The sequence below is a fragment of the Notolepis coatsorum genome (assembly GCF_963971535.1).
Source record: "Notolepis coatsorum genome assembly, chromosome: 19".
Taxonomy (NCBI): Eukaryota; Metazoa; Chordata; class Actinopteri; order Aulopiformes; family Paralepididae; genus Notolepis; species Notolepis coatsorum.
Genome location: NC_140183.1, coordinates 47,836,937 through 47,851,538, shown reverse-complemented (window position 1 = coordinate 47,851,538; position 14,602 = coordinate 47,836,937). Strand labels below are relative to the sequence as shown.

Below are 14,602 nucleotides of genomic sequence, written 5' to 3'. Positions count from 1 at the left end.
CGTGGTCTGGACAAGTATTAGTGGTCTGGACAAGTATTGCGGATGAGGGGGGGGCGGGGGGGGGGGGGGGGGCTCTCTCTCGCTATGTGTTGGAGTGCGCAATGTGTATGGCCCTGTGTGTAACTGCAGCCGTCTCTGTGCTAACAGTCACGTTTTCAGTACGAGAAGACAAGACAAAACTTCTTTCTCTGGTCTGCATCCCCTTAACAATTGTGTGTATTGAGCCGTACTGTATTGTACCCATTCTGCAATCTTGTTGAAATAAAGTTTTCATTCACACTCAAAATCTGTGTTAATTTTTTATTTTGCATACTAATGTTCTGTGTCTTGAGTCGTACTTGTATTGAAAAACTGATTTTATATGTCTGAGGAGAAGACCGGTACTAATCATCTTCGTCTCCACAAAAAGAAAAATGACATGTGAAGTATGTTGTGTGCCAGGTTCAAACAGTGCTGTATATGTACAGTTTATTCCTACTCCTATCCAAGCTCCGGGAGGGTCATCAAAGAGAAGTCGGGTCATCAAAGAGAAGTCGCCTATTCTTAGTCCTTGCCCCACAATGGTGGAATGAACTACCCACCCCAGTTAGGACAGCCGAAACCCGTCCAATCTTTCGCCGTCGACTAAAGACTCACTACTTCAACCATTATCGAAATAAAAAAAATCTAACCTTAACTAACCTTACTGTCATGCACTTGTCCTAATAAACTAACCTACACTGTAGCACTCAACACTTTATGAACATTGTTACTCAGCTGATAGAGTTGTGCCCTTCCTGATGGCTTGTCGTACAGAACTTGTAAGTCGCTTTGGATAAAAGCGTCGGCTAATCATAAATGTCTAGATGTAACATTACTGTCTATGTACCTATGTAAACGAGACGAAAGTTAAGTTTAATCTATTATTTCGCCGTCGACTAAAGACTCACTTCTTCAACCATTATCTGAATAAAAAAAATCTAACCCTAACTAACCTTATTGTCATGCACTTAAAGACTCACTTCTTCAACCATTATCTGAAAAAAAAAAAAAAATCTAACCCTAACTAACCTTACTGTCATGCACTTGTCCTAATAAACTAACCTACACTGTAGCACTCAACACTTTATGAACATTGTTACTGAGACGAAAGTTAAGTTTACTCTATTATTACTAGATCTGGTATGTCATAAATGTCTAGATGTACTGTCTATGTACAAGTTTACTCTATTATTACTAGATCTGGTATGTCATAAATGTCTAGATGTAACATTACTGTCTATGTACCTATGTAAACGAGACGAAAGTTAAGTTGAAAATGGGGGAAGGTAAGTTGAAAATGGGGGATCTATGTAAACGAGACGAAAGTGAAGTTGAAAATGGTGCGCAGTAGTGCAAATACTTGTCCAGACCACTAATACTTGTCCAGACCACGAAGCCCCGCCTCCAACCGGTCCAGCCTGGCTCTGCGGCTCTGCAGATACCCCCTATTGGGAAATACGGCTAGGGAGAAATGCGGCTATGCGCAGTGAGTCACTTCCTGTTCAGGAAAACGATTATTTTTTATTTGATATATTAACGTTATATTGTGCATTGGAAACACAAACATACTTAAAATGAGTAAATATTATTCATTTTAAACATGTTTATATTATTTATAGGGCTATAAAACAAAAAACTAAATGTTTCCTTCTCTCTCTATTAACAGGGGGGTCGGCGCCCGAACGCCCCCAGTGGCCACTGGAGAATGGGGACAGTGGGGTAATAAAGGAGGGGACATGTTGCCCTACCCCTGTTACCACCAAGTATTCCCTCCCTCTCGCTCTCCGCCATTCATTAATTATGATACTGAATATATATATATATATATATATATATATATATATATATATATATATATATATATATACATATAATAGAGAGAGAGAGATCATGTGACACTGTGAATAATGTGAATATTCCTCAGCTAGTCGGATAGTAAATTATATTGACCATATTGATCAAATTGTTTACACTGCCTGTGTTGTTTTTTTACTACCTGTATACTGTGTTGTTTTACTACCTGTACCCCCCCCCCTCCCCCCATACTGCTATGATGCCTGAATTTCCCCAAGGGGATCAATAAAGGAATATCTTATCTTATATCTTATTCTGAGCTACCTTGACGCTAGAATTGACCACATGCACTACCCCCAGGGGGAGACTAACTGCACTCCTGCTACAATTCCGCTACCACAGAAGAAAAAAGTCCTAAATCTTATTGGCTAGAAACACCATCGTCGGAATTGCGTCATATTTTTAACACACTGGATTTTACTGCGAAAATTAGTTCGTACTAAATTCAAAGTACAATATTATTTATCCCAATATTTAATCTCGCGAGTACTGACTCACCAAGAAAACAGGCAGCTATGTATCAAATACATAGTAATTCTAAAAGTCTATGTTTAACAGCATTTTGGGGTGCATGAAGCTAGTAGTGTTTTTGCCTATTGTTTGCTAGGAAGCTAGCTAGTTAGCTGACATAGCTAACGTAATAGCTGACGTTAGCCAGCCAACGTTACACGTTTGCTTTCCGTTTTCACGGCATACAGTCACAGTCGTTGAACGTAAAACAAACAGTCTCTATTCTGTTCACCAACGTTAACGTTACGTTAGCCATTTAGGGTCCGCAGGAACTAGGCAAGAGCTAACGTTAGTCTCTTGTCAAACTCTGCAACATGCCAGAAATCAAACTAAAACACGTCGTGTCTTGCAGCAGCGAGGATAATGTAAGTCGCCGTGCTATTTACTAGCATTGCAATCTTCAATTTAAACAATTGCCGCCCGTATTGTTAAAGAAAGTAGCACATATGCTTATGAGCTATGTTAACTCTCACGAGCCACATGTCAGCAGTCCGCCTGTCATATAATTTTACCTCGTTACAGACCCACAAGGCTGACAACCTGCTCAGCTCTGATACCTACAGGAAATGGAAGGCAGCACGGCCAGGAGAGAAGCAAACATCAGTAATTCTACAGGTATCTCTCACCTCACTCCCACCGCAGATGGCAGAACTGTTGTTTTGTCATTCCTCAGATAGGTAGTGTGTATAATATTCCTTAGGGCTGGGTGATAATTCAATACTAGGACAATTTATCTTTCAATACCAGCCTCCAATGTACAGTTTCTTCGTCAAATGTATATAGTCTCTTCTTGTATCAAACTACTGTATTTGTAAATCTGGTATGTCATAAATGTATAGATGTAGCAGTACTGTATCTGTATGTCATGTATTATGTTATGATGAATTGAAAATGGGGGACCCTGATGTAAACAAGACGAAAGTCTTTCTCTGGTCTGCATCCCCTTAACAATTGTGTGTATTGAGCTGTACTGTATTGTACCCATTCTGCAATCTGTTAATACAATTTTCAATCAATCAATCAATGGGATCATGTCTTGATGAAGTCACAATATCGTGAATCGTGATGCACAATTTTGTTGTCTGAATTGATATCGTCTCAAAATTTGAAATATTTGAGGAAATGTAATTAGAAAATTACATTTCTTTGGTTTTATGTCGCACTTTACCACATAGTTCAATGAGATAAACATAAACTGGAATACATAACCCAAGATATATTATGATTTATATATATATATATATTAGGGCTGTCATTGAATTTAGTAAATCGATTACAAAAGAGAATCGACAAAAAATACTGCATCAATGCTTCAAAACATTTAATTGGTGGCAGTTCAATGTTCCAAAGTGTCTTGTCTAATGGAAATACAAAATAAGAAGAATTTTATTCAGAAACACTAAGGGCGGGATCCACAAAGAATGGATTGCACGGTGCTAATTGCACCCTTACTTACAATTCATTATGAATTGAAAATGGGGGACCCTGATGTAAAGGTGATTGATTGATTGAAAATTGTATTAACAGATTGCAGAATGGTACAATACAGTACGGCTCAATACACACAATTGTTAAGGGGATGCAGACCAGAGAAATACTTTTGTTTTCAATTCATAATGAATTGTAAGTAAGGGTGCAATCCATTCTTTGTGGATCCCGCCCTATGATTCTAAAATGTGCTAAAAAGACCCTGTTAAAGTGCAGCTTTAGCACCATTACAGTGTAACTGCATTCATGGGGAAAAGTAAACAAATGTAAATGTTCAATTTCCTGTTGGAATAATTGTTACTTAAATAATGGTCAGTAGCAGCTCTTAACACTTTGATTACCGGCCATTAACATGGTAAAACATGGTTGAATGCCAGCACCCACTTCAATGATAGCGTTGTGAACGCATAATCTCTGTCTTAAATTATGGCTATGTGTCTAATCTGCCCGTCGTTTATCAATGACTTGTTTGCAGTCAACATTGTCGAAACTGATTGTTTTTTAATCGCTCCATTTCCGTTTTATAGCATTTTGAAAAGCCCTCGTTTTCAAGGAAAATATAAAGATTCCGTGATAAAAGGCATTTACTGGAATATTCTGGAATACACAAAAACGTTGTCATTTTTCGGCCTATTTATGAATCGTTTTCAAATAAACGCTAGATTATCGATAGTATATGTGTACTTATGCACGCTATAGAAGCCGGCTGAAATATCTATTATCTCATTTCCTGATCGCTCGCACAGCCACACAGCCACACACACACATAGGGCAAACGCTTATATCTCTGTGAAAATAGCTCTGATTATCCTAAGACTGGTAAAATAGATTCCTTACCTTAGATCAGATGTTATCCAAAAAGATTATTCCAATTCCTGATCGCCATTCCAAATATCGATCATGCTTATTGATTACAGTGTTGGGTACTGTAAATACATAATCCACACGTTTTCCGGGCCGGCGAGCACAATGGATTCTTCAGTTGGCTCGACGGAAAAGTAAAATGAGGAAACTGGCCACCCCCCCTTCGTCAGTGTAAAGTAATGGGGTGCAGTTACATAGGGAGAGAGCGGTATCTTCCCAATTGAGCTCAGAGAGACTCTGCAGCACTAACCCGAGGCTCGATTGATGAAATATGAATTCAAATCGCCAATAAATAAAAATAAAAACGACAAACAACGCTATATAGCGTCGGGGCACTCAAAGGTCGGCATGAACTAACGACAAAACACGTCCGTGGCACTCAAAGTGTTAATATATATCAATATTGAGGAAAAAGTCCTTATGATTTATGTTATATGGTTTTTCTTCCATATCACCCAGTCATATTCATTCCTTAATGAAAATGGGGTGAAATACTTTACAATAATATACACAGCTCTATTAGAGCTTCTGATCATTTCTGTTTTCCTACTCTTTCAGTTTGAGAAGGAGGACCAGGTGCACAGCATCGATATTGGAAATGAAGGCTCTGCTTTTATCGAGGTGCTGGTGGGGAACTCATCAGCTGTCAGAGACCAGGACTACGAGGTACTGCAGGACACAACCCCATGAACCTGATAATTTCACACTTTAATACTGAATGCCTCAACAATTCTGGTACTGGTACGCAGCAGAAGTGCATACATTTAATATTGGATTAAATGTAACTACTTTTAGAGACTCATCAATGGAGACATCCATTGTATTGCTTTGCAATAAAGGTGTGCGTCTTTCAACATTCCGTTTTTAGTGCTGATACATAATAACATTAGCCCATATCGTCTGTGCTCGTGAGTCGGGGGGGGGGGGGGGGGGTATTGCTACAATTGCGTCTGTTGGTTTGATAGTTGCACTGTGGACAAAACACAGGACAATCTTATTAGGTAAAACACATGTATATATTTTTTATCGCAGATGGTAACAGCGTTTTCCAGTGGGGACATAATTAATAGGTAATAATAATCTAGTTGTGGCCAGTGTGCGTTAAAGAGGCACTATGCGGGCGGTCAGGTGGCGTAGCGGAGATTGCGCTCGTCACCAATGCAAGAGGCTGCGGTCTCGACTCCCGGAGTCAGCATTGCTTGAGGCTTGGGCTGATCATGGGTGGGAATCTGGCATTGTGGACAGCAGGTCAGGTCTGGGCGCTTGCTCAGCGGAGGCAGGACTTGATGAAGGCAGCGTGACCTCCCACGCGTTACACTTCACCAATGAGAGTCCCCACTGCCAGGTGAAAAAAATAGTCACTGGCTGTCACCGCGCGTGTCGGAGGAAGCTTGCAGATGACTTCAGGGTTCCCCTGTACCGACCAGTAGGAGAACATGCGCACAACAACCAGGTAGGGGAGGGGGGGAATTGGCACAACGACTAAAAAAATTGGGACGGGGAGAAAACAGAGAAATCTAAGAAAGAGAGGATACAAAATAAAAGAGGCACTATGCAATTTGTTGTACATTGTTTCATGTACAATTGGCCAGTTTGTAATGCACACTAAAGAATCTGATTAAGCTTTCATGTAGGGATGTTCGATGTTGGCTTTTTTACCGATATCCGATATAGTCCAACTCTTAATTTCCTATACCGATATCAACCGATACCGATATATGCGGGTTTCCCCCCCCAAAAACCCAACATTATGCATACTTTTCACAATAAATAAAATACGAATTTGTTCGTACTTGCTTGCCTGGGTAAATAAAGGTTAAATAAATGTAAAACATTTAAATACATTTTTCTTTTTGAAAACCGATACAGATAATTTCCGATATTACATTTTAATGCCGATAGTATCGGTAGGCCGATATTATCGGACATCCCTACATAATTCCTGCTTTTTGCCTTATGGGTATTTTTTCTTCAGTTACCGTACACAGATTTTGTGATGTATCTTAGATTACATTTCTTGGAATATATCGATTATCGCAGATATTGTGCATTGTGATATTATATATATACAGTATATGGCGGCTGTCTCCAGCAGCTGGTACATTTCATCAGATGTTATGCACCTTCCTTGCTCATTCCTGGATGTCATTCATTTTCTTCCAGGTTCTCTTGGTTACATCCTCCTTCATGTCCCCTACGGAGAGCCGTAATGGCACCAACACCAACCGGGTGCGCTTCTTTGGTCCCAGCCAGCTGCAGAAGACTCCAGCCCAGGAGAAGTGGGACCGGGTGAAGATTGTTTGCAGCCAGCCGTACAGCAAGGTGAGTGCCAACCAGAACACCTGGGGTCAAATGGAACCCAATGTCACCGTCTCATACAGAACCAACTTCCCCCATTGTGGAAACTAAAATGTGCACCATTGTTCCGGAGTCTGGGCGATTTTCACCCCCCCCCCTTTCTGGGGACTTTCTGGGGATTTTCATTTTTTTTTTTTTTTTTTAACATAATATGAAACTACAGGTTCAAAATAAGCCACCACTTGTAAAATTCGAGACGATACTTTTCAATCGATGTCCTATGAAACATTATGGTAACAATCTAACCAAATCTTAGATCAGGGCTTTGAAAGAATGAAAGACGATTCTCAGCCATTTGATGAAAGACTACACTCCCAGAAGGCGACATTCACCATTATTGTTGTTCCCTTTGTTAGTACATTTTCAAGTCAAAGCCAAGTACAGCCACTCTCCTCTCCCTCCCCCCTCTTAGGCCATGGTTACACTTACAACGTTTCATTTTGGAATTATTTCGTTTGCATGTCCAAGTTAAAGGGCAACGCCGTTTTGGCAGGAAAATGCGTTTTCCTAGCGCCAACGCTCAAAGGGTGTTTTCGTTTTGAAAACTCCCCGACAACAGTGCCATGTAATTTGCGCAAGCCAGATACGGAGCCGTTCTTGCCCAACGCTCATGCGCAGTAGTAGACACCGACGCCAAATTCTCCCCTGGCTGGACCTCGACTCCGTCCATTAGTCCAAACATCAGAACAATTTCTGGGAGTCACTTGCAATATCGTGCTATAATTAGCTGTCTCCCGACACCAACCGGTCATATGGGGAGGCTATACAGGATATCAGCTGCGTCCTCCTCAGATTGCTTATTCATGTGCTTTATAACGGAGCAGATGGATAACCATTTGACTCCATTCTCCCAGACACCGTCAGAGATTGATTTTCTACTTGCTTTTAATTTCGCCATAATTAATTAGATCATTACAACTGTTTTCCATTGATCTTCCCCGTTTAAACCCAAAACCAAGAGGTGAATTATATCCACAGTGGTAGTAGGGCTAACTCTAATGTAAGGGTGTGATGCTGTCCACACACACGGTTATTTCATGTGTTAAGTTATTGTTATAAGGAGCCCAGTCCAAACTACAACAGTCTGCATCCCCTTAACAATTGTTTGTATTGAGCCGTATTGTATTGTACCCATTCTGCAATCTGTTAAATAATGTTTTCATCCATTTATTCTACTAACGATAACGTTACTACGTTAATGTACGATAGCGTCGATGCTAACTATATACATGGAAAACGCCAATCACATTAGCATGTAGCTAACAACATCAGATATCTTTTTGTGAGACTAAACTCTCCGCTCTTGGTGGTAAATTGTGTTGATGTTGGTTTTGTTTCATCAACAAATGAGGCAGAACACACAGTGAATGTATCTGTTTTTGTTTATTGCACTTTGTTTCTTGCTGAAAAATAAATGCTATGTTGCTAAATGGCTCACGTGAGGTATTTAAAGATGGTGGCTTTGTTGTTTTTGAGCAGGAAGTGTAGTGACGCGTTCAACCTTTCTGATTGGTTGAAAATGGCCTTCATGTTTGAATTACATCGCCACCTACTGCTTTGGCATTGTACTACATGTATATACATCACTCGGTGCTCACGAGACAAAACGACGTCTAACTTGCCTGCCAATACGCAGCGTTCTGAAAAGCGAACTGAAACGAATAATTTTGGCTATAATGTAACCGCAGCCTTAGTCTTCAGCACAGCTTGAATACATGTCTTACTATAGTAATGGTATGAAAAGATAGAGGCCTAGTGTCTTACTATAGTAATGATATGAAAAGATAGAGGACTAGTGTCTCTTATTATAGTAATGATATGAAAATATAGAGGCCTAGTGTCTAACTATTATAATGCTATGAAAAGATGGAGGCCTAGTGTCTTACTATAGTAATGATATGAAAAGATAGATGCCCAGTGTATTACTAGTATTGCTACCTTTTTTCTGTATAAGGAAGTTGCATTGTTCATTTCAATACCTATAATAGTACAGTAGTCCGCACACATGTGCATTCAGTTAAGTTGGAATATGACTGTAATACAAACAGTTCAGTTTGTCAGGTACATGCAACACAGATTACAGTGTTTACATCTGTCTGCTTGAGAAAATACCATGTTCTGCAATAAAAAAAATAACTATAAATATCGCGATATATTTTAATAATCGATATCGAATATCGAAAAAAATATATATATCGAAATTTTTATTTTTATTTTTTTTATTTTTTGTGACCTGCAACAGGGCAGTTTTAAAGAGACAGTGGACAGACGTGTCTTTCTTGCCTGCAACTTAAAGTAATGGCTTTGCTTGTCCAAATGACAATACTGACCAAATTGAGATTTATTTTTCTCTTGTCCATTTATTTTGTTTGCTTTCTAATTTAAAATACAGTTTGAAACCATCTGTACACAGTAGGCTATGTGTGCTAGCAGAGCTAGACTCCAGTCACGAGTCACGGTGCACATGTGCGGTGGTTTGTCCACCAAAAAAGCGCCAAAAGATCGAAAATAAACTAGCAGAGCCAGAACTGTTCAACTCCCCTGGAGCCACAGCCAGCAGAGAAGCCGGTTTACTTTAGCTTTTAAACCAGCTGCAGCCTGAGAACTGGAGTGTGAGGGGATGTAACACTAAAGATGGCGGCAACGACAAAGAATTGCTGCAAAATAAACATACATCTGTTGTTTAAAAAATATATATAATTTCTTTTTAATTTTTTTTAATTTAATTTTTTACTTATAACAATTTCGATAATTATCGATATCGAGAAATATGATAACATTATCATATCGTTATCGCGATATGATTTTTTGCCATATTGCCCAGCCCTAATCGTGATCGTATCGTGAGGCCTCTGGTGATTCCCACCCCTATGTATTACTATTAGGGCTGTCAATTTATCGCGTTAATTAGATTAATTAATTACACAGCAAATTATCGCATTATGAAAATTAACTCAAAATTAAGGTAAAAAAATATATATTTAATTTTTTATTTTATTTTTTTTATCTCATTCATTCCATAAGAACGTAGAATACACATTTACAGACTTTTTTTTAATATGGGCAATTTGCATGTTCTTGGTATCTGATTCTAGGGACATCTATGGATCTCAGGGAATGTATTCCCAGTGTCAGAAATACTGTCGGCTAGATCCACAAAGAATGGATTGCACGGTGCAAGTTGCACCCTTACTTACAATTCATTATGAATTGAAAATGGGGGACCCTGATGTAAACAAGACGAATGTCTTTCTCTGGTCTGCATCCCCTTAACAATTGTATGTATTGAGCCTTACTGTATTGTACCCATTCTGCAATCTGTTAATACAATTTTCAATCAATCAATCTGCGTAGTGATTGATTGAATGACATTTTTATTTTGAGTAAATTGTAATGAACCAAATGAGAATATCAATCTTTTTTTATCTTTGACTGTGAATAACACCATGCTCAAATTGACCAGACCTGAAAAATCTAAGCAAATTAATAGATGGAAGATGATTAAACAGAAGGTTTTGTAGATACAGTGCTGAATTCTGCCATCCGGACACATGCAATTTGAAATATGGTCTAAACACTATGGTCTAAATATGGTCTAAACACTATGCTACTAAAAACTTTGAATGAATGCTTATCTGGACCAATATCAACAATCATAAATAGATCCTATAGTGAAGGCGTTTTCCCAGGAGCATGGAAGGAAGCTATAATAACCCCCATCTACAAAGCAGGTCAATCCTCTGAGGTAGCTAACTATAGGCCAATTAGCATTTTACCTGTTATTTCCAAAATAGCAGAGAAACACACAGCAGAACAACTAACAAGTCACCTTAGCACCAGCTCTGTTGGACTGCACCCCATGCAGTTTGGTTTTAGGGCAAAACACTCAACAGACTGCAATCTGCTTCCTCCTGGAGAGTATTAAATCTAAGCTTGATAAGGGGGGAGTTGTTGTAGCCGCATTTTTAGATCTAAAGAAAGCCTTCGACACTGTGGATCATGGTGTCCTGCTCACCAAGCTTTCTCGGTACAACTTCTCCCCTAATACCATCACATACATGAAGTCTTATCTTGAAGGTAGAACTCAGAGAGTAAGGGCAAATGGTGAGCTATCATCTGCCCTTAGCTGTGGTTTTGGTGTCCCCCAAGGATCTATATTGGGACCGCTGTTGTTTAGTTTATACATTAATGATCTTCCAGCTGTATGCAATAAGTCTGACATCCAGATGTATGCAGATGATACGGTCATTTATGTCCATGCAGAAACCAAGCAGCAAGCTGCAAACAAGTTAACAGCGGTGTTGACATCGGTCACTGAATGGTTGACTAACTCATGTCTGCATTTAAACACCAAAAAGACTGTTTGCATGTTTTTTACAAAGAGGCTGATGAATACTGTCTCACCTGATGTCTATGTCAGAGGAGAAAGGTTGACGGTTGTATCCGAATATAGATACCTTGGGATAAAAATGGACTCCAATCTTACATTTAAAAAACAAATTAAATCGGTAGTAAACAATGCAAAGTTTCACTTATCAAACTTCCGTCACATCAGAAACTCTCTGTCAACAAAAGCAGCAGCACTGTATTTTAATGCCATTATTATGTCACACTTAACATACTGTCTGACTAGCTGGACACAAGCCTCCTCTACAACATTACGATCTGTACAGGTAGTTTACCATCAGGCTGTGAAAGTTCTGGACAGGAAAACAAACAGCCACCACCATTGTTATAGCATAGCAAACCAGAACCTACTGAGCTGGGACAATCTTGTCAAATTCAAAGATGCCTGCCTTACCTATAAAATCCTACATGGCTTGGCTCCTCCCCCCCTCTGTACTTTCATAAAACAGAAAGCATCTACTGATAGATATACCAGGTCTGTAGTCAGAGGGGACTGTGTAGTCCCAAACAGGAGGTCTGCTTTTAGTCAGACAGCCTTTTCCGTGAGAGCAGCCCACACCTGGAACAGTCTGCCAACACGGCTCAGGGAGTATCAAAGTTACATCTCATTTAAAACTAACTTAAAATCATGGTTGAGAGATGGTCAAGTGTGCGACCATTTTAACTGAGGGGTTGTATTTTAATGTATTTATTTGTATGTATTTTAGTGTATTGTAACCTATACTGATTCCTACTGTGTTTTAATTATTGTACTATGTTTTTTAACTGAGGGGTTGTATTTTAATGTATTTATTTGTATGTATTTTAGTGTATTGTAACCTATACTGATTCCTACTGTGTTTTAATTATTGTACTATGTTTTAATTATTGTTGTGCTCATGTCACCTGCCCCAGAGACTACAGTTGAAAATTAGCCAACTTGGCTAAACTGGCATATTTACAGTCAAATGTTCCTTAATATGCACTGTCTCTGTATTTTAAACCAATAAATACAAATACAAATATGATTATAGAATATAGAATATCAGGCATAAAATGGTTATGCGATTAAAATGTGATTAATTAGATTAATTAATTACAAATCCTGTAATTAATTAGATTAATTTTTTTTAATCGCCTGACAGCACTAATTACCGGTACTATAGTAATGATGACAATATAGAGGCCTAGTGTCTTACTATAGTAATGATATGAAAATATAGAGGCCTAGTGTCTCTTACTATTGTCGTGGAAATTACTAAGAACAAAGGATGAGCCGAGTGAAATCATTGAGTCGAGTTAATATAAAAATTAACATAGATTTGTTAATCTGTGGCCACAGTGAAAATGATCAGTTTATAGAAAGACACGCATGTTTACACACAAGCGTCTGACCAGAAAGTGACAAAGAGCTCTGGTCAGAATGTACATTAATACGCAATTGAAATGACGTACATTATACATCCAGATATGAAGGGTAAACAAAATGTGCCGCAGTTAGGGAATAAATAACAAGATTGGCTCGACAATAGCCTTTGTTATGTCTTAACTGGGGAGAGAAATAGCCTTGGACCTTTCCTATCTCCTGGCCCTTTGGCTGAGTTTAAGAGACACTGAAAAACTCTCACCCAGTGTCTGAGCTCAGTTTACTATATTAACTAGTCAAGCTGTAAGACATAGAATATGTATTTTAACACAGATGTATAGACATAGATAACATTTCCATAACACTATAGTAATGATATGAAAATATAGAGGCCTAGTGTCTCTTACTATAGTAATGATATGCAAATAGATATGGGGTGGGAGAAAAAAATCGATGCGTAGTAGTATCACGATACTTTGCGTGGCGATACTGTATCGATACAGGGATGCCAAGTATCAATATTTAATTATTCATAATTTTTTTTTTTTTTTTTTTGGTATAAGGAAGTTGCATTGTTCATTTCAATACCTGTAATAGTACAGTAGTCCACACACACACACACACATGTGCATTAACACTTTGATTGCCTAAGGCTAAATTCATGATATACCATCCGTTGCCAGCTCTATTTAACATGGAGAAGTTCCCCTTCTTTGCAGGGCTATAACTTTTTAAATTCTATTGCTAGATTGCCATTATTAGGGCCCATTCAAGGTCCTATATGTATTGTTCATTGTGTAGCAACGTTAAACTTTTTCATTCACATATTCATAGTAAAATATGGTCTAAAGTATAAGTATGTTTTCATCTCTTTCTGCAGCTTTCTCCACAACGTGATTTATAGCCCCAAATGCATTATATTGATGATGAAATACAGTTTGATAGCGATCGGTGCCAGATGAAACATTTCAAATGGACGTGCTTCTAGGAATTTCTACGTATCATCTGATGATGACCGGATGGGCGGGGGATCGTTTATAATTCCGTGGGCAACGTTATACCATTCATCTTTTTTTGTATTTTATTTTTTTATTATTTTTTTTAAACAAACACATAAACAAACATGACAACACACGATAAGATATACAAGCATTAGTTGTCAGTGCACATCCAATGAGATCACATTTTAGTTAATTGTCTTATATAGGATATACCCTTAATACCTGTTATCTAAAAACCTACACACATATGCTCCAGCTCGTACCCCCCCCTTCCGGACCCCCCATTGGATAATCCATCCATTTTCCCTCGCTCCTAACCAGACATTACCATTATATGCTAGCTTTTATTTTCTCCACCACTTCTAACCACAATGTCATTTTGGATTCATTGAGACCCAAAATTCTTGCTGTAGATATTTCTTGATAGATCACATCGAGATATGTAATAATCCAGACCTTTCGGCACATTTTTTCCGGTTGGAACCATCGTGATGCTATCAGCTTTTTAGCCACTGTGATACCCGATAAAACCAATCTCTTTAGCTGTGGATGTACTGCACACTCAAAAACATCATTCAGCAGTAGTACAGAGGGGTGTACAGGTATATTCCAAGTTAAGAGATTTGATAGTTGCTGGGTCACCTCTTTCCAGAATATCTTAACTGGTGGGCAGTCCCAGTACATGTGCATAAATGTCCCCTCGTCCCCATTTGTACCATTCATCTAATGTGGGTCAAATGTTCATCATAGCAGT

The 14,602-nt window shown here is 38.7% G+C and overlaps 1 protein-coding gene across 1 annotated transcript in view; it reads left to right on the top strand.

The window, feature by feature from the left end:
- The first annotated feature begins 2,264 nt into the window (after nucleotides 1-2,264).
- Nucleotides 2,265-14,602, top strand: part of LOC311246154 (DNA repair protein XRCC1-like) — a 118,684-nt gene continuing 106,346 nt past the window's right edge. The window contains exons 1-4 of the mRNA XM_084336265.1: nucleotides 2,265-2,750; nucleotides 2,908-3,000; nucleotides 5,296-5,403; nucleotides 6,901-7,059. Of these exons, the coding sequence (XP_084192391.1) occupies nucleotides 2,700-2,750; nucleotides 2,908-3,000; nucleotides 5,296-5,403; nucleotides 6,901-7,059 (411 nt within the window). The 5' untranslated portion in view covers nucleotides 2,265-2,699. The remainder of the gene's footprint in view (nucleotides 2,751-2,907; nucleotides 3,001-5,295; nucleotides 5,404-6,900; nucleotides 7,060-14,602) is intronic.